This window comes from Glycine max, chromosome 7 (assembly GCF_000004515.6).
Source record: "Glycine max cultivar Williams 82 chromosome 7, Glycine_max_v4.0, whole genome shotgun sequence".
Lineage (NCBI taxonomy): Eukaryota > Viridiplantae > Streptophyta > Magnoliopsida > Fabales > Fabaceae > Glycine > Glycine max.
This window is the reverse complement of record NC_038243.2, coordinates 16,883,935-16,906,736: the sequence shown is the minus strand read 5'-3', so window position 1 is coordinate 16,906,736 and position 22,802 is coordinate 16,883,935. Positions and strand designations below refer to the sequence as shown.

The 22,802-nt window shown below is 32.8% G+C and overlaps 3 protein-coding genes and 3 non-coding genes across 6 annotated transcripts; 4 read left to right on the top strand and 2 right to left on the bottom strand.

Moving 5' to 3' along the window:
* Positions 1–128: 128 nt before the first annotated feature.
* On the bottom strand, positions 129–1,198 carry LOC100792042 (Werner Syndrome-like exonuclease). Its single transcript, XM_003530197.5, has one exon. The coding sequence runs from the start codon at positions 961–963 to the stop codon at positions 259–261; it is 705 nt and encodes a 234-aa protein (XP_003530245.3). The 5' UTR covers positions 964–1,198; the 3' UTR covers positions 129–258.
* Positions 1,199–10,957: 9,759 nt separating this feature from the next.
* Positions 10,958–15,290, top strand: LOC100816518 (protein SSUH2 homolog). Its single transcript, XM_014777994.3, has 7 exons — positions 10,958–11,212; positions 11,323–11,529; positions 11,999–12,065; positions 13,178–13,509; positions 13,627–13,768; positions 13,908–14,033; positions 14,431–15,290. Exons 1-7 carry the CDS (start codon positions 11,188–11,190, stop codon positions 14,813–14,815), a joined length of 1,284 nt encoding a protein of 427 aa, XP_014633480.2. The 5' UTR covers positions 10,958–11,187; the 3' UTR covers positions 14,816–15,290.
* A 1,608-nt stretch (positions 15,291–16,898) lies between these two features.
* LOC113002214 (small nucleolar RNA snoR26) lies at positions 16,899–16,988 on the top strand. Its single transcript, XR_003267758.1, has one exon. It is a non-coding gene; the product is annotated as a small nucleolar RNA snoR26 (small nucleolar RNA).
* Positions 16,989–17,105: 117 nt separating this feature from the next.
* On the top strand, positions 17,106–17,195 carry LOC113002216 (small nucleolar RNA snoR27). The gene has a single exon (XR_003267760.1). It is a non-coding gene; the product is annotated as a small nucleolar RNA snoR27 (small nucleolar RNA).
* Positions 17,196–17,614: 419 nt separating this feature from the next.
* LOC113002217 (small nucleolar RNA snoR27) lies at positions 17,615–17,705 on the top strand. Its single transcript, XR_003267761.1, has one exon. It is a non-coding gene; the product is annotated as a small nucleolar RNA snoR27 (small nucleolar RNA).
* Positions 17,706–20,105: 2,400 nt separating this feature from the next.
* LOC100815991 (L-type lectin-domain containing receptor kinase VIII.2) lies at positions 20,106–21,585 on the bottom strand. Its single transcript, XM_003529086.5, has one exon. The coding sequence runs from the start codon at positions 21,332–21,334 to the stop codon at positions 20,270–20,272; it is 1,065 nt and encodes a 354-aa protein (XP_003529134.1). The 5' UTR covers positions 21,335–21,585; the 3' UTR covers positions 20,106–20,269.
* Between the last annotated feature and the right edge of the window lie 1,217 nt (positions 21,586–22,802).

Here is a 22,802-nt window from a genome sequence, read left to right as displayed (position 1 = left end):
CAAAAAATCGATTTCTATCAATTAATTCATAGGTCACGGAGCAAATAAGCAACATCAAACAACAAAAAAAGGGCGAAGAAGGCATAAAATCAGTGGAATCATCGTATGTATTAGAACCAAGGTCCAAATTTCAGAAAAATCAAATTAAGCATTCGAATGGTAACATAGCAAGCAACACCAAGTGTTACAATTCACAAAATTACCAAATACTCCTACACAAGACAAGTGAGAAAAGGAAAAAAAAACAAAAGGCATGAATTAATTATAAGAACTCAAACGGCGATCAATCTCGTAAGAGAGAAAGGCATCAACGGCGGCATACTGAACCTGCTGGGCAGTGAGCCAGGGATTGTCCCACCTACTCCTGGTGACCCGCTTGGGCTTGGCAACTTCCAGGCCCAGCACGCGGAGGCCCAAAGACTTGAGCCCGGCCCGTTTCAGCTCAAGGTCGCCAAGCCTCTCCGCAGCGAAGGAGCGAAGGTCACGAACATTCGCCACGTTAAGATTATAATCTTCTAGAAGCTTCTCCACGTCTTCTTGGATCCCAACACCAACGAAAGTGATGTTAGGGTCAGCGAGGAAGGAAACAAGAGAGGGAGGGATTGAAGGGGAGTGGAGAATCTGGAAGACGAGGCAGCGTTCGGCGACGCAGAGCTGGAGTGTGGCCACGGGGTTCTGCATGTTGCGCTGGGTGTTGGGGCGCCACTCGATGTCGAGGCCCACGGTGAGGACGCGCTGCTGGTGGTCGCGGAGGACGGTGGAGATCCAGGAGTCGACGAGGGAGGGGTCGGAGGTGAGGAGGGTGTAGATGGTGTGGGTGTTGTTGAAGGAGACGTCGTAGAGGTTGTGGGTGTCGTAGGGGAGGCCGTGGTCCACCACGCTGATCGGCGCCACCACGGGGGTGGTGGTGGTGGTGGAGGAGCTGAGCGGCGCGCCGGTTTGGTCTTGCCGCGATGATATCATGACGGGGAATTGGAGAAGGTGAGAGAAGAAAGGGGGTTTTGATTTTGGAGAAACCGTGTTTCAATGGAAACAATGGAATTTTCGGATTTCGATTGAGTGTGGAGGCGGATTTGAACCTAAATCCAACAGTTTTGTGTTAATCCTTTACAAACAATTGTATTTAAATGTTTTTTTAATTATAAAGTACTCTATCAACATTTATTTTTTATTATTTTTCTTTTGGAGAGCATTATCATTTTTTTTCTCTATTGTTTCTTTGTAAATACTAGCATATAAGATTTTTGTTTGACCAATAATGGCATATAAGATTTTTTTATTTTTTTTAAAGAAGGCATATAAGATGTTAACACATTTTTTTGTATATTTACGATTTTATTTTAAATAAAGAAGGAACCTTTTTGTTAATTTTGGGAGGCATTCTCTTCTCTTATTGCTACGAAAGGTCAGCAGACTTAGAGCCGAATCTTCTACTTTTCTATCTTGTTTTGCTTCTTTTTTTGTTTATTTCAATTTCATCTTTTCTTCATTTATTTATTAACTCAATGATAGACCAATTTTTTTTATAAAAAAAACTAATAACAAATTCTAAATATTTTACTTGTACAACTAAAATTTTGATTAATGTTGATAGTAAAATTATATACTTTATTATATAAATAATGTTATGAATTAAAAGGATAGGTGTATTTTGTTTAGAAAAAGGGGAAATGAAAATAATAGAAAATAAAATTATTCTTTTAGTTTGCTCAGTAGAAGCGTAAATAAAAGAAAAAATTATTGATTTTGCTTTTATCTTATTTGATTATGTAGAAATAAAAAATGATATATATAATTATATAGATATCCTAAATAAAAAAAGAGATATATTTAAAAATAAACATTTGTATATAAAAACAATATCAGTGTATTTAAACTCTCTGAATTTTACCTCTTTTATAAATAGGAAAACAGCTTTGTAAAGGATGGAAATAGACCCATTTTTTCTGCCAGGACCTCTCTATTCACACATCCAAATGAAGGCAGTAGTAACAATAGAAAAAGAACAAGAATCCAAATAAATCATAACAATAGAAAGAGAAATTTTAAGAAATAAAATCATAACAATAGAAAGAGAAATTTTAAGAAATAAAATCATAACAATACAAGGGATTTTCTGTATCTTTTCAGGATTGGTTTATGAATCCTACAATATCCTTGAGTCAATTTTGATTTTACAAGGTCTAACTAACATATATATGGAGCGTGTGGAATTCATCTGTGTGGTTATATGGTGGCATAGATATTGAGTTTTTAGAGCATGTTTAAGGGTTAATTGACCTCTCTAAATTTCTACCCATCTCTCTAATTTTTTTTTATTTCGTTTTCTTAATTTTAACCTCTTTTTGATCTTTCACGTTAAATATTATGCAGCAGTTGAATTGACAAAGAGGAATAAAAATTGGTGGAAGACACATGCAGTTCCAAAAAAGACTTGTCATCTTTTTTGTGTCATTGTCCAAAATAAATTGTAATTTCATTGTGTTACTTATTGTCATATAAGAATAATTTTGACATGCATTTTGAATTGTTGAATCGCAATACACTGTATAAGTGTTTTACCCTTTTTATTTCATTTTGTAGAAACCTATAAGTTATGGAAGCATTGTTAAGGTTGAAAAGAGAATATGGTTCTGAAGATTTGTTGCGATAGAAATCTACAGCATCGATTTTTGATATTTGTTGCTGCTATATGGTTCTCCTATTTTAATTATCTTTGTTGGTAGTTATCATGTGAAATTATATTATAACTTCTGTTGGTGATGATGACCTTAGGATTCTTTTGTCTCTCAATTTCTAACTGAAACTATTTCATCACTCTCATTCTAATTTAGTTTCCCCCACTCATCCTCTCTCTCCTCCTCAAATTCCTCATGTTAGTTTTTTTTTTTCTGCCAAATTTTATTTTGTAAAGTTAAAAGAATTAAAAGTTAAAATGTGGAGTTTCTTTTTTTTTTTTTCTGTCTTTTTATGGGTGTACTATGTTGTTAGGAAGTATACTAGGATATTCGATTTTAAAAAAATGAACACTATCAATCCATTCTGTTATTCTTGTAACTCCTCTTTCGCATATATATTACCTAAGTATTTGTAACGTTGGGGCTTTCAGACGGTGTCACTTTAATTTTTTTTATATTTCTTCCACCTTATGTAACAAAAATTTCAAATTGTTAATTTAAATTTTATTATTTATCTTACCTACAATTAACAACATCTCAAATTATTGGTATTAATTCCTATTCCATTCTATAACAAATTTGATTGCGAAAGGAATTTGAATTTTGATATTATTTTACTTCTAGTCAACTTGAAATTATTACTGTTATAATCTTTTAATTTAGTAATTTTATAAAAATAAAAAAATGTTATCTCTTTGTTTTTAATTCTGTTATCTGTTATATCTTTTTAATTCAGTTTTTTTTTAAGAAACCTGAGTGATCTCTTTTCTTTCACTCTTTTTACAGCCAAAAAAAGTAGTGAGTTGAAATTTTAAATTACAAAAATTGGAAGTTTTAAAATAATAGCATCTTAAAATTTAAAAAATAAAATTAAGCAATCAATTTTCAAATAGTAGTGGTTTATTTCTTAAAAAACAAGTAGAGTAATGAGTTAATTTGGAATTTTAACATAAAGAATAAGACATTTTTTCAAATAACAATTGGTTGTATGGTTTATCATTAAAATTTAAAAAAAAAAACTACTTCTTTATATATATGCAATCGAGCAATTAAAAAAAAAAACTACTTCTTTATATATATGCAATCGAGCAATTAAAAAAAAATTAAGTAATTTAACATAAAATAGATATTAAAAATAGTTTGAATAAATTTTCAAGAAAGAAATATAGAAATTCATTTACTGCTTCAATTTGATCCCTTTATTCTTAAAAGTTTTAATTAGGTCCTTATCTTTTAAAATATATTTAACTTTATCTTTTATTTTAAAAGTTTGGATTAAGTTCTTGTTAAAAAAAATCAATTTAGTCATATTTTAAACTAAATTTGACAATATTTTAAAAAGATGTTTGAAGTTAACATAATAAAAAAAAAAGACCAAATCGAATTCATTTTACATAATATATATAGGAGATCAAATTGAAACTTTTACAAATAAAGAAACTAAATTTAATTTTTCTTAAAAAATAAGAAATTTAATTAAACCTATTAAAAATAAAAAAATCAAATTGAATATAATAAATAAATTAAGAAATAAGAAGAATAATTTACCTAATATTTATAAATTTTTTATAACTTTTTTTTTATATCTATGTATATAGTAATCACATTTTTTTATATTATAACTCAATAATAAGATAAATATTTCAATGAGTGAAAAAATGTAAAATAGAAATGTGGACATATAAACACAACAACAACACCTGTGTTCCCATTGTATTTATAACTTTTTTTTTATCTATATATAATAATCACATATATTTTTTTTATACTATAATCCAATAATAAGATAAATTATATAAAATTTAGCACAATAAAAATGGAGACACAGATAATCTTTCTACCGTGAAAGTATGTATACTGGATTGACCAATATAAATCCTATTTAATTTGCAATGTGAACCTAAAAATATAAATCTTTTATAATATCATTGCAACTATGTATATTGGGTTGGCCAATGTTTTTTTCTATTATCTTTCCAAGTGTGACTAGCCAAATATAGTCTTTGCTTGATTATGTAATGAACAAATGAATAAGTAATTTCTAAAAATATGAATAAATAATTCTAAAGATATAAAGATCTTTTGTTTACTGATACGAAGATCTTTCAATGTTAACTATTACAGAAAAAATGAATTGAATTGCTTATTCACTTCTCAATTGATTACAGGAGGAACCTTGCTTATATAGCAGGTTAATAGTAACTACTTGTTGGTTGTAAGAAAGCAAATTTAACCAACCTTATAACTACCAGTTTACAACTTTTTAAAACTTTGAATTATTCCTAACATTCCTCCTTAATTCAAAGTTGCATTTACACAAACAACTCCAATGGAATCTCTTAAACATCTAAATCTTTCTAGCTTCAAAGCCTTAGTGAGTATGTCTGCAAGTTAAACTTCAGTTCTGCAGTGCTCAATCTTCAGCTTTTCATTATTGACTTGCTCTCTTAGGAAGTGAAACTTTGTTTCTATGTGTTTACTTCTTCCATGGGAAGCTGGATGCTTTGCTAAATCAATGGCAGATTTATTGTCTACCAACAACTTCACCTTTCCTGATTTTTCCAGCTGCAACTCCTTAATCAGGGCATCCAACCACACAGCTTGGCATGCAGCTTCTGAGGCTGCAATATACTCTGCTTCACAGGATGATAGTGCTACCACTGGTTCCTTGGTGGAGGACCAAGAGATTGGTGCTCCTCCATAAAAGAAAATGTATCCTGCAGTGCTTTTCCTATCATTTTTATCCCCACACCAATCAGAATCAGAGTATCCAGTCAATTCTGGTCCTATGTCAGCTCCACCTTTAGGAAATAGAATTCCAAAATTGGTTGTCCCTTGAATATACCTCATAATCCTCTTAGCAGCTAGCAAGTGAGACTGCCTTGGTTCTTGCATAAATCTGCTGATTAGCCCAACACTGAAGTTTAAATCAGGCCTTGTATTGCATAGGTACATCAAGCACCCAACTATTTTCCTGTAGTGAGTGGGATCAACTGGTTCTTCATCAGTTTCCTTCTCTAACACAAGGCCAACCTCTGCTGGTGTTCTTGCTGGATTGCTCTGCTGCATATTAAATTTCTTCAGTAGGTCTTGTGCATATTTGGACTGATGCATCACTGTACCATATTGAGTCATTCTAAACTCCATTCCAAGGAAATATAAGAGAAGTCCAAGATCAATCATCTCAAATTCATTCATCATTTGATTTTTGAATGCAGTAATCTCTTCCTCACTGCTTCCAGTAATCAAGAGGTCATCAACATATAGACATACAATCAATGTCTCTAATTTGTTGTCCTGCAGACATCTCACATACAATCCATGTTCTGAGGTGCATTTCTTGAAGCCAATCTGTGACAGGAAGCTATTGATTCTCCTATTCCAAGCTCTTGGAGCCTGTTTTAGGCCATACAATGCTTTCTTCAGCTTGTACACTTTGTTTTCTGAACCCTTCACTACAAACCCTTGTGGCTGAAGCACATAAACTTCTTCATCTAATGGACCATTTAGGAAAGCAGATTTAACATCTAGTTGGTGCAGGGACCAGTTAGCATTAGTTGCAATGGCTACAACAAATCTGACAGTTTCAATCCTAGCCACTGGTGCATAGACTTCACCATAATCAATTCCAGCCTTTTGCAGAAAACCTTTTGCTACAAGTCTGGCCTTGTGTTTCACCACTTCCCCCTTTGGGTTAACCTTCACTTTATAAACCCATTTTAGTGCTATAGGCTTCTTGTTTGAAGGAGGATCCACCAATTCCCAGGTCTGATTTTTTTCTATAGAGTCAATCTCCTCCTTCATAGCCCTCACCCACATTTTATTAGTCACTGCTTTGTCAAATTCGATAGGTTCAGCTTCTACTATGAGTGCAAAATGGACCAATTCTCCTTCTAAGTTGACTTCTGAATCCTGAAACAGCTCATAGTCCCTCAAAGTTATTGGTAGCTGACTTGTCCTTGATGATTTCCTTACACTAGGAACTTGGTTAGTAGTTGGTGCAGCTGGAGGTGTTTCTTCTTCTAACAATATCCTGGACTGACTTTCACTAGAAATTGAATTCCAATTCCAGCTTCTAGTTTCATCACAAATAACATCCCTGCTGATGGATACTTGACCACTTTCTGGATTATACAGCTTGTAGCCTCCAGTTGAGTGATAACCAATTAGGATATGTGGCATGCCTTTATCATCAAGCTTTCTTCTAAGTTGATCAGGAACATGCTTGTAGCATATTGACCCAAAGATCCTCAGGTGTGTAACACTCGGTTTGGCTCCCGTCCGTGCTTCCTCTGGTGAAGTATCTATCAATCTCTTAGTGGGAGATCTATTTAATATGTATGCAGCAGTTGATACAGCTTCTCCCCACAAGAAACATGGTAGGTTTTTGCTCTTAAGCATGCATCTCACCATGTTTAGCAGTGTTCCATTGTGTTGAGGTGTGTAAGGTGGTGTGACCTCATGAATTAGCCCCTCACTTTCACAAAATTCCTTGAACTCTTTTGACACATACTCACCCCCACCATCAATTCTTAGTACCTTAATCATTTTTCCACTTTGCTTTTCAACTAAGCATTTGAATTTCTTAAAGACATCTAGGACTTCATGCTTCCTTTTAATCAAATAAATCCAAACTTTCCTAGTTAAGTCATCAATGAAAGAGATGAAATACCTGCTGCCTCCAGGAGTTTCTGTTTGTATAGGACCACACACATCAGAATGGATGACCCCTAGCTTCTCAGTTGCTTTGGTAGGAACAAACTTGCTGAAGTTTCCTCTGGTTTGCTTGCATTCAATGCACTCTAGACACACCTCATTAGGGACTACAATATGGGGTAATCCTTCAACCATCTTGTGGCTAGTAAGTAGGTGTAGATTCTTGAAGTTGAGATGACCAAACCTGAGGTGCCACAACCATTCCTCCTTATTTTCAGAGGTTGCAAAGCATTGATGCTTAAGAATATTCATCCCAATCCTAAATGTCCTGTTCTGGGACAGATTTGCTTGGATAACCAGCTTTTGATTTCTATCAAATACCTTGAGGCAATTGTCTTCCATTGTCATAACAAATCCCTTTTGCAGTAGTTGCCCAAGACTCAACAGATTTGTTTTTAGGCCAGGCACATATAGAACCTCCTCAATGACTGTTTCTTTTCCATTTGTGTCTCTGAAAGCCACTCTGCCAATGCCTTCTGTAGTGAGACTACTATCATTTGCAAACCGGACTTTGCTCTTTGATGAGTCATCCAAACTGATGAAACATTCCTTCTTCCCTGTCATGTGAGTGGAACATCCAGAATCCAAGTACCAAGAGGTGTCAATGGAGGATTCCTTACTTGTGGTTGCCATGAGCATTACAGCTTCAGAATCTGATCCTTCATCCTGTGCCAGATTTGCCTGATTCTTTGGCTTATTTTTAGCACCTTCTCCTTGCCAACAGTCTCGTGCATAGTGACCAAGTTTTTGACAGTTGTGGCATCTCACTTTCCTCTTATCAAACTTCCATTCCTTGCTGCCATTGGAGTTATCATTTTTCTTCTGTGATTGATCACTTTTCTTTCCTTTAAAGAATTCACTGCCTGCATTATATCCTTGATCTTGGTGTTTCTGATTACTGCATGGCTTATTTCCCTTCCATGGTCCTTTCCCTTTTCATTTGTAGTTGGATCTTGCTTGAAGTGCCTGTTCTTGATTGGATCTTCTCTCATTGATCCTCATTTCATGTGCCTCTAGGGAGTGCTGCAATTCTTCAATCTCCATGTCATCTAAGTTCCTTGACTCTTCAATTGCAACAGCCACATGATCAAATTGTGGTGGCAATGTTCTCAAGATCTTGTCTACCACTAGTTCATCGGGGATCTTGTCGTTACACGACCTCATGGCATTAACCAGTTCTTGAATCCTATCAAAGTAATCTGAAATTGATTCTTTCTCTTCCATGCATAGTAATTCATATTGCCTTCTCAAAGTCTGTAGCTTCACTTTCTTGTTCTTTTCTCCATCACCATATGTTTTCATCAGAATCTCCCATGCTTCCTTAGAGGTAGAGGCCTTCGAGATCTTGTTGAAAATCTTTGAGTTCACACATTGGTAGATGAGAAATCGAGCTTTGCAGTCAAGTTTTTGCTTCTGTTTGAAATCCAATTGCTGTTCTTCAGTGGCTTTCCTTCCAGGATCTTCAAACCCAAATGTCACCACTTCAAATACATCTTGGAAGCCAAAGATTGCTAGCATCTTGACCTTCCAATCATCAAACAGTTTTCCATCGAAAACCGGTAAAGATCCTTGAATGATACTGTTTGAGCCAGCCATGTTGCACCTTGATCCTCCTTCACTTTCCTATACACAACTGCTATCTCAGAGGTTCCTCTACCCGCGTTCTTGACTATCAAGAACCCCACTCAGCCACCACAATCACATATATGATGGTGAAAACAATGAAGAATCACTCACAAATCACAGTTCTCACAAAAAGAAGGGTTTCCCTCAGTTTTTTTTTTGTGTCAACAGAAGCTTGCTCTCCCTCTTTCTAATCTTCACAGGTCAGGTTCGTATAAGCTCTAGATACCATGTTAACTATTACACTTTTACAGAAAAAATGAATTGAATTGCTTATTCACTTCTCAATTGATTACAGGAGGAACCTTGCTTATATAGCAGGTTAATAGTAACTACTTGTTGGTTATAAGAAATCAAACTTAACCAACCTTATAACTACCAGTTTACAACTTTTTAAAACTTTGAATTATTCCTAACATTCAATTCCATAATCTTTACATAAAAATGATATAAAGATTATCCAACTAAAAGTTAATAGGAAATTATTCATTTAAGTGCTATGTTACTAGTATCAAGATCAAGCGCATTTGGTTAAGTTCCATATTTCATGTAATTACAATGAATACCATGTACTAAATATTACTCAACTAAAAGTTATTAGGAAGTAATAAATTTTAAAAAATTATGTAATATTAAATTTTAAATGAAGTGTATCATATGTAACTTCAACTAATAAACACACTTTCAATAACAAGTGATTGTACAATTGGTTAATGAATGTTTTTGTTTAGATGTTAGTAGGTAAATAGTCATTGTAATTCATTGAAAATTACATTCTTGAAACATGAAAATATATACAATTTAGTCTCTAAAAATGTAAAAAGTGCGATAAATATATTCGACAATTAATTTTCATTCGTTATCATTAATAAAGTAACTTAGAAAGTCAAATTTGTGATCAAAATAATTGGCAACGTGATCATCTCTAAGAATGCGACAAATATATATAGACGTTAATAATAGATTATGATTCATTATTATAATTTTGAAAATTTTATAATGATTGTGATAAAAAATTATCAATGAAAGTGAATTTTTATTGCTTTGGTGAATTCTTCTTACTTTTCTTCAACTATAACAAAAAAAATTAATCATTTAGTTGTTAACTCTTGAATAAATACTATCAACACAAAAATTTTTTTTTACTATAAAACGATAATAAAATAATTATTTATGTTTAATCAAATACTATTTATTTAATTATTTTTTTTATAATTTTTCATAATAAAATATGAATGTCTATTAATATATGCAATGACATCAAACTACAAATTATAATAAAAGTTTGTTGATTTTTAAATTAATTTTTTTATATCATACACAATTATTTTTTATTAACGAATCATTTAAAAAATCATAATCTTAAGAAAAATCATTCCAAGGAAGTGAGTGTTTTTTACAAATTAAAAATATTGTTGCAATTGTAATTTTTTCTAAAAATTATTCATGAATTTAATTGAATTATAATGTTTTATAATAAATATTTTTTTTACTTAAACCTTTCATCAAGCATAAGAGTATAAAAAGTTATTTATAAATTTATAAAATTATTATTCTTTTTTGTTTTAAACTTAATTTAATTTATGAGTTTGTTAAAAAAATGTGACAATCAATCTAAATTTTGTTAAATTATAATAATTAGTTATGATCTACTGTTAATGTTTCGATATATTTATTACACTTTTTATATTTTCATGTACTAGTATTTTTATATTTTAAGGAAAAAAAATTATCTATCCGATATTATTTGAATTCGACTTTTAACGAATTTTTTATTTCTGATTTTACTTAACTTTGTATCAAATTGTTGTATTAGTCTCAAGCGATAAGAACAAAAAAATAAACACTCTTTCAAATTCGTTAATGTTATAGAAAATTATAAAATGAGAAGTTTCAATTTCTCATTTTAATTATATCTCCCAATTTCACACCAATAGTTCCGTTCTTGTAATTGCCGTTTGATGCGTAAATCACAGGAGCAGAACAGCAAGTCGGCACGCGGTTTGTGTTAACCGCGGGGACCATTCACAACAATCAAATCATAGCACCGTTTGACTTGTGTAATTCTATAATCCACAATTCTAGTTTCTTAATGACAAAGGTAACACTCGATTATAAGGCACCCTAGTCCATACCCCGGTTTCTCAACTCTCAACTAACCACCCCCACCATGGAGGCGCCTCTGTTATTATCGGGTACAATTTCTCTTCCTTGATGACAAAGTTTCAATTTTCATTGTTGATTTTGAATATTTACAACGATTTTGATTCTGGGTATCTTTTATTTTCTGTTGCGTTTGAATTAGAGAAGAGAACTGGATCGATTGAAGAAGAGAGTGGAAAATGGAGCTCGTATCAGTATGTGGGTGGAACCGGTTCTGTGAGGCCAACTTCTTCATTGGCTGGAACTGAGGTGAGTGTGGATGAAATTCGATCTGCTGCTGCTGCTTCTGGTTACTATCCCCCTTCCCTTCATGGAGCCTTGGTTGGTTCACCTGAGCCTGATCCTACAGGTGTGTGCTCTTGTTGTTCCTGATTCTCATTTCAATTGTGACGATTGGCAATGTTTTAAATTGTGGCCGTGGCTGAAGTTTCATTGCAATCCTTGATGATACGGAAAATTGCAGACAAATGCGGCTGAAGCAGCCACAATTGTGGTCGCAAAGACTCCAAAACAAAACCTTGATGCTTCGGCCGAAATTGTAGCCATGGACCGTTTTTAAAACCTTGATGATTGGTTTTGATCTTGTTTCTGATTTTCATTTGCATCACTGATATCAGAAAATATTTTGAAAGATTAAACGGTCATTGTACAACTGGCATTTGAGCTTGAGTTGGGAGAATTTGCTTGTTTTTCTTTAACAATGTCTTTTAATGTAGGGACAAATTGAGAGTTGCTACGTTTTCTTGTTTACGTTTATTACAGAAAATATTTTGCCCATATGTAAATCTAGATGTTGAATACATTGTTACTTGTTGCAGAGCAAGCTCTTGTTTATCAGGGTGGATATGGAGGAGATTATGGTGGACCCACACCCCAATTCCAGAGGTATAATCACCTAAAATGAGTCTATGAAAGATACTTTTCATTTAACTTGTCATATTGAAACTAGGTTGTGCATGAAGCTATTTAATGTTTTGGTTGTGTTGTCTGAAAGAATTAATAGTTGGTTTTATGCTACAACGATTTAAACCTTATTGTGACAGAAATTAGATGATGAAAATATATTAAGTATAGAAGTGCGGATGGGCAGAAAATGTTTTTTGAAGAAAGATGGCCAATCACTTTAGATAGTAAAACCGACGTTGTTATGCATTAGACTAAAGAAGCTACATTATAGAACACGCACCATGAAGCTGCTAATTCTACAAATTGTTGACATTATGCGGAGAGATCTTGGCTCTCTTGGCTAAAGGCTTTATGAATAAGCCTGGAATGATTGATTCAATTATTATGAAGAGGCTATTTACTTTGCTATAGATTGTTAAAGCATAAAATTTAGACTTGCAAGGGGCTTTTTAGGTGGTAGCTTTCTGAGTGATCAGAGGGTATAGCAATGACTTCAGGGAAGAAAACAGAAACAAAGGTGTATGGAGTTTGGTATTAAAGGATTGATTTAGGTCTCTTTGATTAAATATGGCCTCCATGGAACCAAGGTATCTTTTTCTACCTGAAAATGTGTAGGTAAATATATCTGATCTGGGTGGTGGTGTTGTGCAGCACTCATTTGGAATCATGCTCAAATATACAGCACAAAGCAACTCATTTATATACTAGAGTCTATTTGTTGTGGAAATGTTCTAATTCATAAAGATATGTTACTACTCCTTCTATGCGTTTAAGAAAATAGCAATAGCTCAAAAGAGTTTGAAGGGGAGAGACATTAGCTGGGTTGATCAAGATAATCTTATCACAATTGACTTCATTGAAATATTTACTAGATTGTCTCGTTTCCTCTAATAGGTCATGGAATTGGCAGTGCATTTTTTAGTTGAACATATTATACATATTACATATTTAATTAAACACTATCTTCCACATGTCAGCTGTCTCTAAATGTATGCCTTTTGATAAAGGCCATTATGATATGAATTTCTCAAGTTCAATATTCCAGTTTTATATTGGCAAATAATCTTGTTAACTGGGTGATCCATGTTTAGGAAAATCTTGGATGAAGTGGAGATACGAGAGTTGCTCATTGATCATGTTGGTCATCGTTGCTGTTGGGGTAGTCGTCCTGCTCGAACATGGAGGATTCATGCAGTGGAAGACTGTAATGTATATGTAGGAACTCTGGATACATTTATAGAGGAAAGAGAAATCATAAGAGAGACAGAACCATACCTTGGTGGCAGTATTGACGGAAAGGATAATGGACCTGAACTTGGTATTTGGGAATTGGATCTAAGATCTCAGTTCCCTGTTCTATTTGAACCCTACAAAGAAGTGCGGGAAAAGATTCCCCATTCTGAAGTTATTGAAAAGTGCACAGGTAAATTCTGGATTTTCGTCTCAAAGATTCACAAATCCAATATGTACACATATATACTGCTATTTTCTTACTATTTCCTTTTATCTCTCCTAACAAAACCCTCGAAATTATTTTCAGTTTGTGCAGGACGGGGAAGTACAGTCTGTGCTACATGCAATGCAGACCAAGAACCTGGATTTTATAAGGAAAATCAGATGACTCAGTGTGCAACTTGTTATGGAAGGGGTTTAATCGCTCATAAAGATGGTTCTGACACTGTGTAAGTAGTTTGTTTGTTTATATAATAGTAGATGTTGAATTCAAGCTTAAGTCACAAATGTCTTGGCCTCATTGCTTTCTGTCAAGGTGGAAGTTTATACTTTATACTTGTAATTCACTTAAGTTTCATTTTCTTGCAGATGTGTGAAATGTAATGGCAAGGGAAAGATTCCTTGTGTAACATGTGGATCTCGTGGACTAATTAAGTGTGCAACATGTAATGGAAGTGGTTCTCTTCTAGCACGCAATCTGGCCATTATTCGATGGTATGTCAATTTGGCTGTGTCTAATGACTCTAATCATACCTTGCCTAATTTTGTACCTTCATGAGGAATACAATGGTCTTTGTGGATCCATGATAAAGATTTTGTACTGTTTAAGTTGTGACTCCAAAAATTAGTCGGGGCCAAGTCCTGTGTCACTTTGATGTTTGGGCACTACTGCTCAATTCCGTGTGCAGAATTGCAATCTGACACTAGAATTATTGTAGGCTAGGTTATAAATATTATGAACTTACAAAACACCATATGCAATGCAACTTTTAATATATAATCTTCGTTTAATAGATTCATAAGGCGTCCAGTTTCATGTTGTTATGCTTAATATTGATTCCTTTTAGTGACAATGCTAAAGGAATGCGTGTCTGTGTTTGCGCTTTTACAGGAAGACACTTTCAACTCGGAAAGTAAATGCAACAAGTGGAGCAGCATCAGTACCGGATGAAGTTTTCCATAGATCCAAAGGGGTTCAATTGTGCAACACTCAAGCATACCAATGCACTCCAGCCTTTTTTGCTGATTCTTATTTTCTCAACAAATTCTCTTCTGATGTCATTGCAGAAAGAGCTCAAGTGCCTGCCACTGCAAGGGTCATATGTGAAAGGCATGCAATCTCAGTTGTGCCAGTAACTCGTGTCACCATGGCTCATCGTCGACAATCCTTCAGTTTCTACATTATAGAATATGGCAGAGAGGTCTATTTGAAGGATTATTACCCTGCTAGATATTGTTGGGGCCTGTGTCCTTGTTTGGAGTGGTTGAAGTTGTAATGTTGAAACTGTTCTTCCTGGCAGCATTGGGCAGTTGTAAAGGTTTCATCTACACATTTGTGAGTTCTGTGTTTGTTCAGTTTGATAATAACACAAGCAGATTTCAGGGTTTGAGGGCTGAGCAGATGAACTTTATGATATGAGGAAATAGGTTATGCATTGATAATATAAAATAATTTTACACTGTCATCCAATTACTAATCACCATGTATTGTAAGTTTGTTAACTTTTACGATAACTATTTTAAAAGTCTTATCAATGGTGATTTCTAATTGGTTGGTTGTAGTGTAAAGATTTTATACCAACAGCGCATAACTATTAAACTGTTATCATTTAATCCATTGGCTTTATGGATCACTGCTGTGAGGTTATATTTATGAAATAAGGTCAGATTCAAGTTGAGTGTTAATTGTGAATTCTTGATGTTACTGTGAATTATTTAAATAAAAGACAATCCCCATCAGTTTTGTCTTAATCACCCATTAGCTTGTTTGTATCATTTTCCTTACGCCTAAGAGTAGTAGTAACTCAAACAGAAAATTCATTACAAAATAGAGAACGATGTATCTTCTATTCTTCTTTTGCCATTGAATGTGATTAATCTTATCAAGTACTTGGTTTGATCATAATTTTCAGCTTATGACCAGTATTTTATCTTTTTCATAAAAAATGGACATCTAGTAGGAATTCTAGCTCGTTTTATTAAAGCTTCAATGCCTGCTTCATTCTTTGATTTCTCGTCTCCATGGAATGGAAATAATGAATAGCAGGTTCAAGTCTAAAATACAGTCTTCCAAACTTGTATTAAGTTAAAGTCCAAAGTACAAGTTCTCCAAAAGATAATTTCAGCAAGGAAAGATGCAGTAAAAGGAGAAATGGAGAATCAAGTTAGCAAATACTCAAACATGTTTGAATTTTCGATTTTTTATGAGTCAGATCAACCGGTAATGCTAATTTCAAGAACTTATGTTTGTCTTAATCACGAGCTAATTTTTTTTATATATAATATTAGATACCAAATTGACAATAAATTTTAAAACTAAATTAATAATTTACTTACAAACGAAGAAACTGTTTTTTCAACCTAAAAGGGAAAAATAATTGACGATAGCATTTTTTAAAAAATATTTAATTATCTTAAAAAGTCGGGTTGAGTCAAATTATTATTTTTTAATTTAAAAAATATTTTAGTAAATAATATTTGAAGTGAGATAAAATATATGGTGTTATATTAGTATTAATTAAATTATATGATTTGGAGAGTGAGGTTTTTACTTTCTTTCGTGATCTCTCAGTTAGATATTTTTAACATTTTTTTTCTCTCTATATCTCTTATCTGCATATTTTTTAAAACTATCTAATTGTGTTAGGAGGATTCATTGGATTAGGATTGTAATGTATCATTTTTAATCTCTATTATTTATTTGTTTTAAGAGAAAAAAAAAATGCACTGTAAGTATAACATTTTTACACTACATCCTTGACAGGTTTGTTAAATAGAAAATAATCATCCTAAAAATGACACTAAATCTGATTTTTAATTTGATAGCGGCTGTAAAAATAAAATTGGTAGTGCAAAATATTCTATGAAGAAAATGCATATCCGTTAAACTCTTATTTTAATTTATTTATTTATTTATTTCACTAAAGTCCGTAAAAAAAGATTCTTTATCTCTAAATTAATTTTCAACGGTTCTTTTTTCTTAATTTTTTTGTCAATAATTTAAAATAATTTTACTACAAATTAAATTATTTACAATTGTTTGTTAAGAAAACAAAAAAAGTACTACTGTTTTGACAATGATATAAAAAAAGCCCAACTACACGTTGTGAAGAGAAAGGGAAAATAAACGCATCATCCAACTGATCCAAGGCTCCAAACAAAACCCTAGGGGTTCTACGCGACTCTTTAAATTCTCAAAACTCTCACGCCGCAGACACTAGAAAGTAGAAACCGCATCCCCTTCGTTCGCGTTTTAGATTCATTTGGAATTTCGAAGGATCAATTCTGAGGTTAAAACCTGTGTTTCCGTCTTTCAAAATTCAATATTCCTCAAAGGTTATTCTTTTTGTCTTTGTTTTACGAGCATCAGTGATGAGCAATTCCAATGTTATCCTTGCACTTTGATTGCCAGTGAAGAAGCTAATGGGGAATGATTACTCTGAGATGCTCTTTCTTTAATCTCTCACTATTTTTTTCTTCTAAAATTTTCAGTTTTTTATCAATTCACACGAAAAAAAATTGATTTTTTTAATTATTTTTTTGTGCATTTTCTTAGTTGATAGGGTTAATGGATCGGTGATGTTAATTTTAAACTGCGTTATCTATCTGAAACTTCCTAAAGAATTTGAAGATAACCATAATCTGCTGAGATCCATTGATGTTCTTATCGGAATTTTGTTTTTTTTAAACCTCATTATTTCAATGTGATTTGAATCTATAATGGAGCTTACATAACAATCCTTTTGCCCCTAATGATTGCATTTGTTTGTTTGAAATCGTTTGGTTTCTTTGACTGGTAGAGCTTCAGTTCAAGGTTTTAAGTTGTGGTTGTGGTTGTGATTATGTTGTGTTTCTGGTTCAAAGATCTTGACATTGGGAAAAAAACCAAGGTTTCACACCATTTTTTAAAACCTTGTTTCAAGCTTTAAATGGGTATTGAATATGATTTTTAACAGCTGCAGCTTGCAGTGTTATGTTATGTGTTTTGTATTTATTCTATTTAGATTTGTTTTTCTATGTTTTGCTTTTCCGTAATATCTTGTAGTGGTTAAAGCGTGTATATCAGAGAAATATATATGGGATCTATGATGGTTTTCAGAGATTGCATTATCTATCTGTAGTTTCTTCAAAGGAGTTGAAGATAATCGTAATTGACTGAGATCTTGCTTGGCTTGTAGTTTTCGTCGATTCCATTTTGATTTTTGGGGGAGAAACTATGCGTTTTTGGGTCACACTTGTTGGCAAAACATTTGTTTAACAATCTACTATTTCTTCAAGGTGCTTCATATAATGGTATTGCAGTCTTGAATTGAGTCTCTTGAGTTATCTTGGGAAATGATATTTTGAATACAATTGTAAATTTTGTAATGCAAATAACTAAATAATCTGATGTTTTCTTTTTATAAATTATTAAATTACTATGCTATTCTAACCCTCTGTAATTTTACTTGGGGCAAATTGGTTGAGGGATAAACTTTTATGGATGTTGCTACATGCATCCAGAACTTTGTTCTTTAGGGTTCTTCCGTGAGAGTCTTATGGAGGAATTTCTTTTTTTAAATTTTTTTTGAAAAATATTTGTGATGAATTAATTTAAAATTAATGATTCAAGCAAGACTTGAACTTGTGACAGGTTATTAGCATAATATTCTAATCAATTGAACTAATTATGTTATAAAATAAATAATATTGTTATACATAATTAAAATTTTTAATGTATATTTAATGTACATATAAATTTAAATAATAAATTTTATGATAATTAATGTTGATATAAAGCATATGAATTATTTAATCTGAATATTTTTTTAAAAATAAAAAATATTTACTATATATTAAATTTTGTAATAGTAAAAAAAAATTTAATGTACAAATGATTAATTTAATATATTAATAATTAAAAAAATTAAATTTCAAAGAATTATAAAAAACCAAAAAAACAAATAGTCACAAATATTTTTTAAAAACATTTTTAAAAAAATTCTTATGAAAGAACTTTTTCAATAAGTTTTTCATTCTTCTTAAGATTCTTATGGAAGAATTTTTTTCTGCAAGATAGGGCAAAATTGAAAAAATGAAAAAATGCTGGATGGACTTAGTAACATCCAACTTCCATTTATCCAGCATAAACAACATGTGATTGAAGGATTTTTGGCCCAAGTTAGCACAAAGAACAAGACCATTTTTCCTTTTCTAAGACTTCTAAGCTTGAATTCACTTGTTTCACTTGTTGTCCAATCTCTCTCAACATGGCAAATGGGGTGGGGTTCAATACCAATTTTGGACGCAAAACAAAAGAACGAAGCAAGAAATGAAAAAGAGTTGGAATGGTTGAGAGAATTAAATCCAAGGTAATGGCTATAGTGCAGGGATTATATTGAAATAATGAATAGTAATCTATAATGTGTGGAGTGAAGGAATTTTATGTTCCAGTCTACTCTATTCCATTTTAATTCATTCAATCTTTCTATTAAAGCCTGAAGGTAAGGTATAGGTTCAATCACAGTCACATCCAATTGTAATGTTGCGTATACCTACCCACCACAAGTCAAAAATGAAAAATGTCCAATGGGCTACAAGTGGAAAATGTAACAAGCTCATGGATATGTCTCTTAACAAGCTCATGAATAAAGTAAAAGAATTTACTAAACCATTTATAAGGAACAAAATAATTCATATTTCTTAAGTAAACAAGCTGAAGTTTGTCATTAATGCAAGTATCTTCGGAAGTAACACATCACGTGCTTGATCCTTTTATTGCAGAAACATTTTCAGCTGAATGCAGAGAGCCAGGGAATATGATTGAAAGATGCTTAAAAAGTATTATACCAACCAACCTATGTGGCATTGAGTGCTTGAATGTCAATCACACAGCTACAAGTTTCTGTTACCTCTAAAAATTGGTTTCACAGCAGGAATGAAGGACACAATCAATAAAGAACAGGGGAGAGAGGGGTTCCTGTCTTATGAGAAACCTGAAACAAAATGAAGAATTGATCCAAATCTGAATAGGTTGCAATTTCCTTCCATGGCCACTCCTTTTATGGAAACTGTGCTCCTCACTCCTCAGGCAGTTTTATTTCTTAAGTTTTAACAAGTTTAATCTTACCATAGAAAATGGGAAATAATATTATAAAGGATAAATGACTAATTTCGTTCATGAAAGATAGGAGTTACAAAATAATTGCTACCTTACAAAAAAAATATCATTAAATAAAAAAAAAAATCCACATCTACACTAAGAAAACCAACAATGAGGATATTTTGGTAGATGAGGAGGTATCCATACAGGCATACACTATCAACCTCATTATAGCATTTTTCCCTTACTTGGGCTCGTTACATTAAACAGTGACACAAATATGAAGCAGATATCACGCTGTTACTATTAGCCATCCAATATTCAATATACAGACTGATTATGGTTATTTGTCATCATTAGACAATAAAGTCTCTGTCAACAACATCATGTAATTTGATGAAACAACATCATATAATAAAATAATAGTAACATAGATTTGGACATTTGGTCATGATTCAGAAACAAAAAAAAAAGGGTAAGCCATGTAATCCTCAATACAAGTTAGATCTGGATCCCAATTTGCTCAAAAATAGACAACGACATAAGTAAATAAAACAGTTCATTATCAAGCTACAACAAAGCAAAACCCGAATACAAGAAACACTGATTTACAATGCCAGCATCCAACTGTAGATCTACTCCTTAGCGTCTATGTGGTTTTATCTACAACAATGTTCACTTTCTTGTAATCAAAATCTACAGGCTGCATAGCATACTCCTCTGGCACCACGGGTCGTTTATTACCAAAGATGGTCCACAAATAGAGCACAATGAATGCTGTCAAAGCTCCACATCCAGCACCAAATATCATTGCAGCAAGAACCCTCAAAAGGCAAAAACTCCTATAATATTTCACTGTTGGAGTTTCGGTCTTCTTAGCAAGAAACTTTGGATCCAGAGGCTCAGAATGCATCCAATGTGGAAAATGCCTCACAATAAAGCTCCATGAATAGAGAAAGCATGATTGAGAAGTATTATTCCCTTTCACTGTGCTAAAGCCTGCAAACATCTCTTCAGTCCCCCAAACATTTGATAAGTCCATTGAATGCCAAAGCAATGGATCAACTGGCCTTGATTGACCAAATTGATTCAACCTAACTTCTAAGCGCTTTGAACTCGCCTCATAATCAATCCAAGCATGCAATTTCCCCTCACTTTTTAGACCCATAATAACAGAGGAGGCATTGATTGTTTTAACAGGAACAGAACTACCAACATTAATGGACACAATACAACTACCAGAACCCCCATTCCTACCATAAGCACTAAACTGAACACCAATAACCTTAAATTCCCTTTCCTTCAATCCAAAAGAAAACCCATATGAACTATTGCCAAAAACCTCACCTTCAATACCACTTGGAACCATAACAAAAGCCAAGCCATTCTTCTCACCATCCAAGGACATTGAAAACCCAAAGTAGGTTGAAAATGAGACCAATTCCCTTGCTTCACCATGAACAAGCTTGAAGGGCTTCTTGTACATGACTCTCCCACCACCATTACCAGAAAGAAGAACCTCAGAACCATTATAGACAACTTTTGCATTGCCATAAAGCCCCACACTTGACTTAAAATTTGGATCTTTCTGAAAATCTGTGAAGGAAAAGGAAGAGAGTGGATCAAAAGCTTGGGTTTTGAGGAACAAGATGAGGAAGGTGAAGGCTGTGAAGTGGTGGGAAGTGGAAAATGGAGCCATAATTGAAGTGGGCATGAGCTAAATCTTGAAGGGTGTGGCTCTAGAGTTGGTGGAGTGATCCCATTTGCATCAAAAGGGGGATTTTGCTGTTTCTAGGGTTTGAGAGGGAAGAAGAAGGCGGAGGAAGAAAGTAAAGAATATTGGGTAAGTTGGTGGAGTTGGAGGTTGTGAAAATTAAATACGGTTTAACTGATTCCCCTGCAACTGCATCTGCAGTGTGCACTTCACTTTCACTTTCTCTCAGGAGTAGGGAGTACCTCAACCGGGGAATATTATAAGCTCTCTTTAAATTGGTAGGGGATAAAAACAACGTACTAAATAATACTACTACAATCTAGTACTTAGTAAATTATTAGTTATTATGTATCAACTATCAACTATTATTTATTTTAAAAAAATTATAAATAATTTTTAAGGTAATTTAGAGTATCTTCTGCAAAAAAAAATAAAAAAATCAACGACTAATATTTTAAAATATTAAAATCTATTTAAAGAACTAACATTTATGGATAAATAATATTTCTTACACCATCATATCATTGGTTTCAATGGAATTAGTCTTAAATTTTTTAAATCAACTTATGAAAATAAAAAAAATGAGAGTAAGAAAAAAAGATCTTAAAAATGATCAATCAAGTGGGATTTTTGACAATAAAAAATAAATAATAATTCACACTATTATTATAATAATAAAAAAAAACCTCTTTCATAGACAACATAAAAATTGATATCAGAGTCACATGTGAAAGAGGAATAATTATCTATCAACTATATCATATATCATATTATGTAATTTAAAAATACATGTGAACAAATCTTGAGTGTTTAGAAAACTATTTAGGTTTGTTTTTAACGTCTTGTGGCTTTTTCTCTTGCAATAGTGTTTCTCGTGGGAGACAAGCATTTCTTGATTAGAGAGGAAAATAGTTGTAGGAAGTGCAATATTGTGTTAAACGAATCAATATACTAACATTTTTTTTATTTTGGTACTAAATATAATTTCCAAGATAAAAGGTAAACTCTATGAAAGTTAAAATTCCTTAAGACAAAATAGTGGGACAGTTTTATTGCATTGCAAATCTACAATTAGGTTGAAAATTATCTTTTATCTTCCATTAACTATATTGGTTAGTTAGTGGTACGAAATCTTTGGTAAAAAAAAAAAAAACAAACACATCTTTTATACCAAAAACTCATTTTCTAAATTCAAAGAATTCACTAAATTCTTTTGAAAAGGAAAAACGAAGATCATAATGGTACCTCTGAAGTCTTAAAAGAGTAACAATCGCATTTTACTTTCATTCAATTATATGCTTTTTCCCATTATGGTTAACTCAATTGCATTTTAGAGCATGCTGACGCAGTAATAAATACACTCGAGGAATTGGGGGGAATGGGTGTTTCAGGCTTCTACTTAAATTGCTTCACATGATATGAGAGGGATACGTACGTGTCACGTATGATGTCTTTTCTGCATCAAAAT

Excerpts from the sequence above, each read along its gene's own strand:
- LOC100792042 (XM_003530197.5), bottom strand. The coding sequence starts at position 963 with ATGATATCATCGCGGCAAGACCAAACCGGCGCGCCGCTCAGCTCCTCC.
- LOC100816518 (XM_014777994.3), top strand. The coding sequence starts at position 11,188 with ATGGAGGCGCCTCTGTTATTATCGG. Across the intron at positions 13,510-13,626 it reads AGTTATTGAAAAGTGCACAG|TTTGTGCAGGACGGGGAAGT; the intron begins GTAAATTCTGGA and ends AATTATTTTCAG. Across the intron at positions 13,769-13,907 it reads AAAGATGGTTCTGACACTGT|ATGTGTGAAATGTAATGGCA; the intron begins GTAAGTAGTTTG and ends ATTTTCTTGCAG.
- LOC100815991 (XM_003529086.5), bottom strand. The coding sequence starts at position 21,334 with ATGCCCACTTCAATTATGGCTCCATTTTCCACTTCCCACCACTTCACA.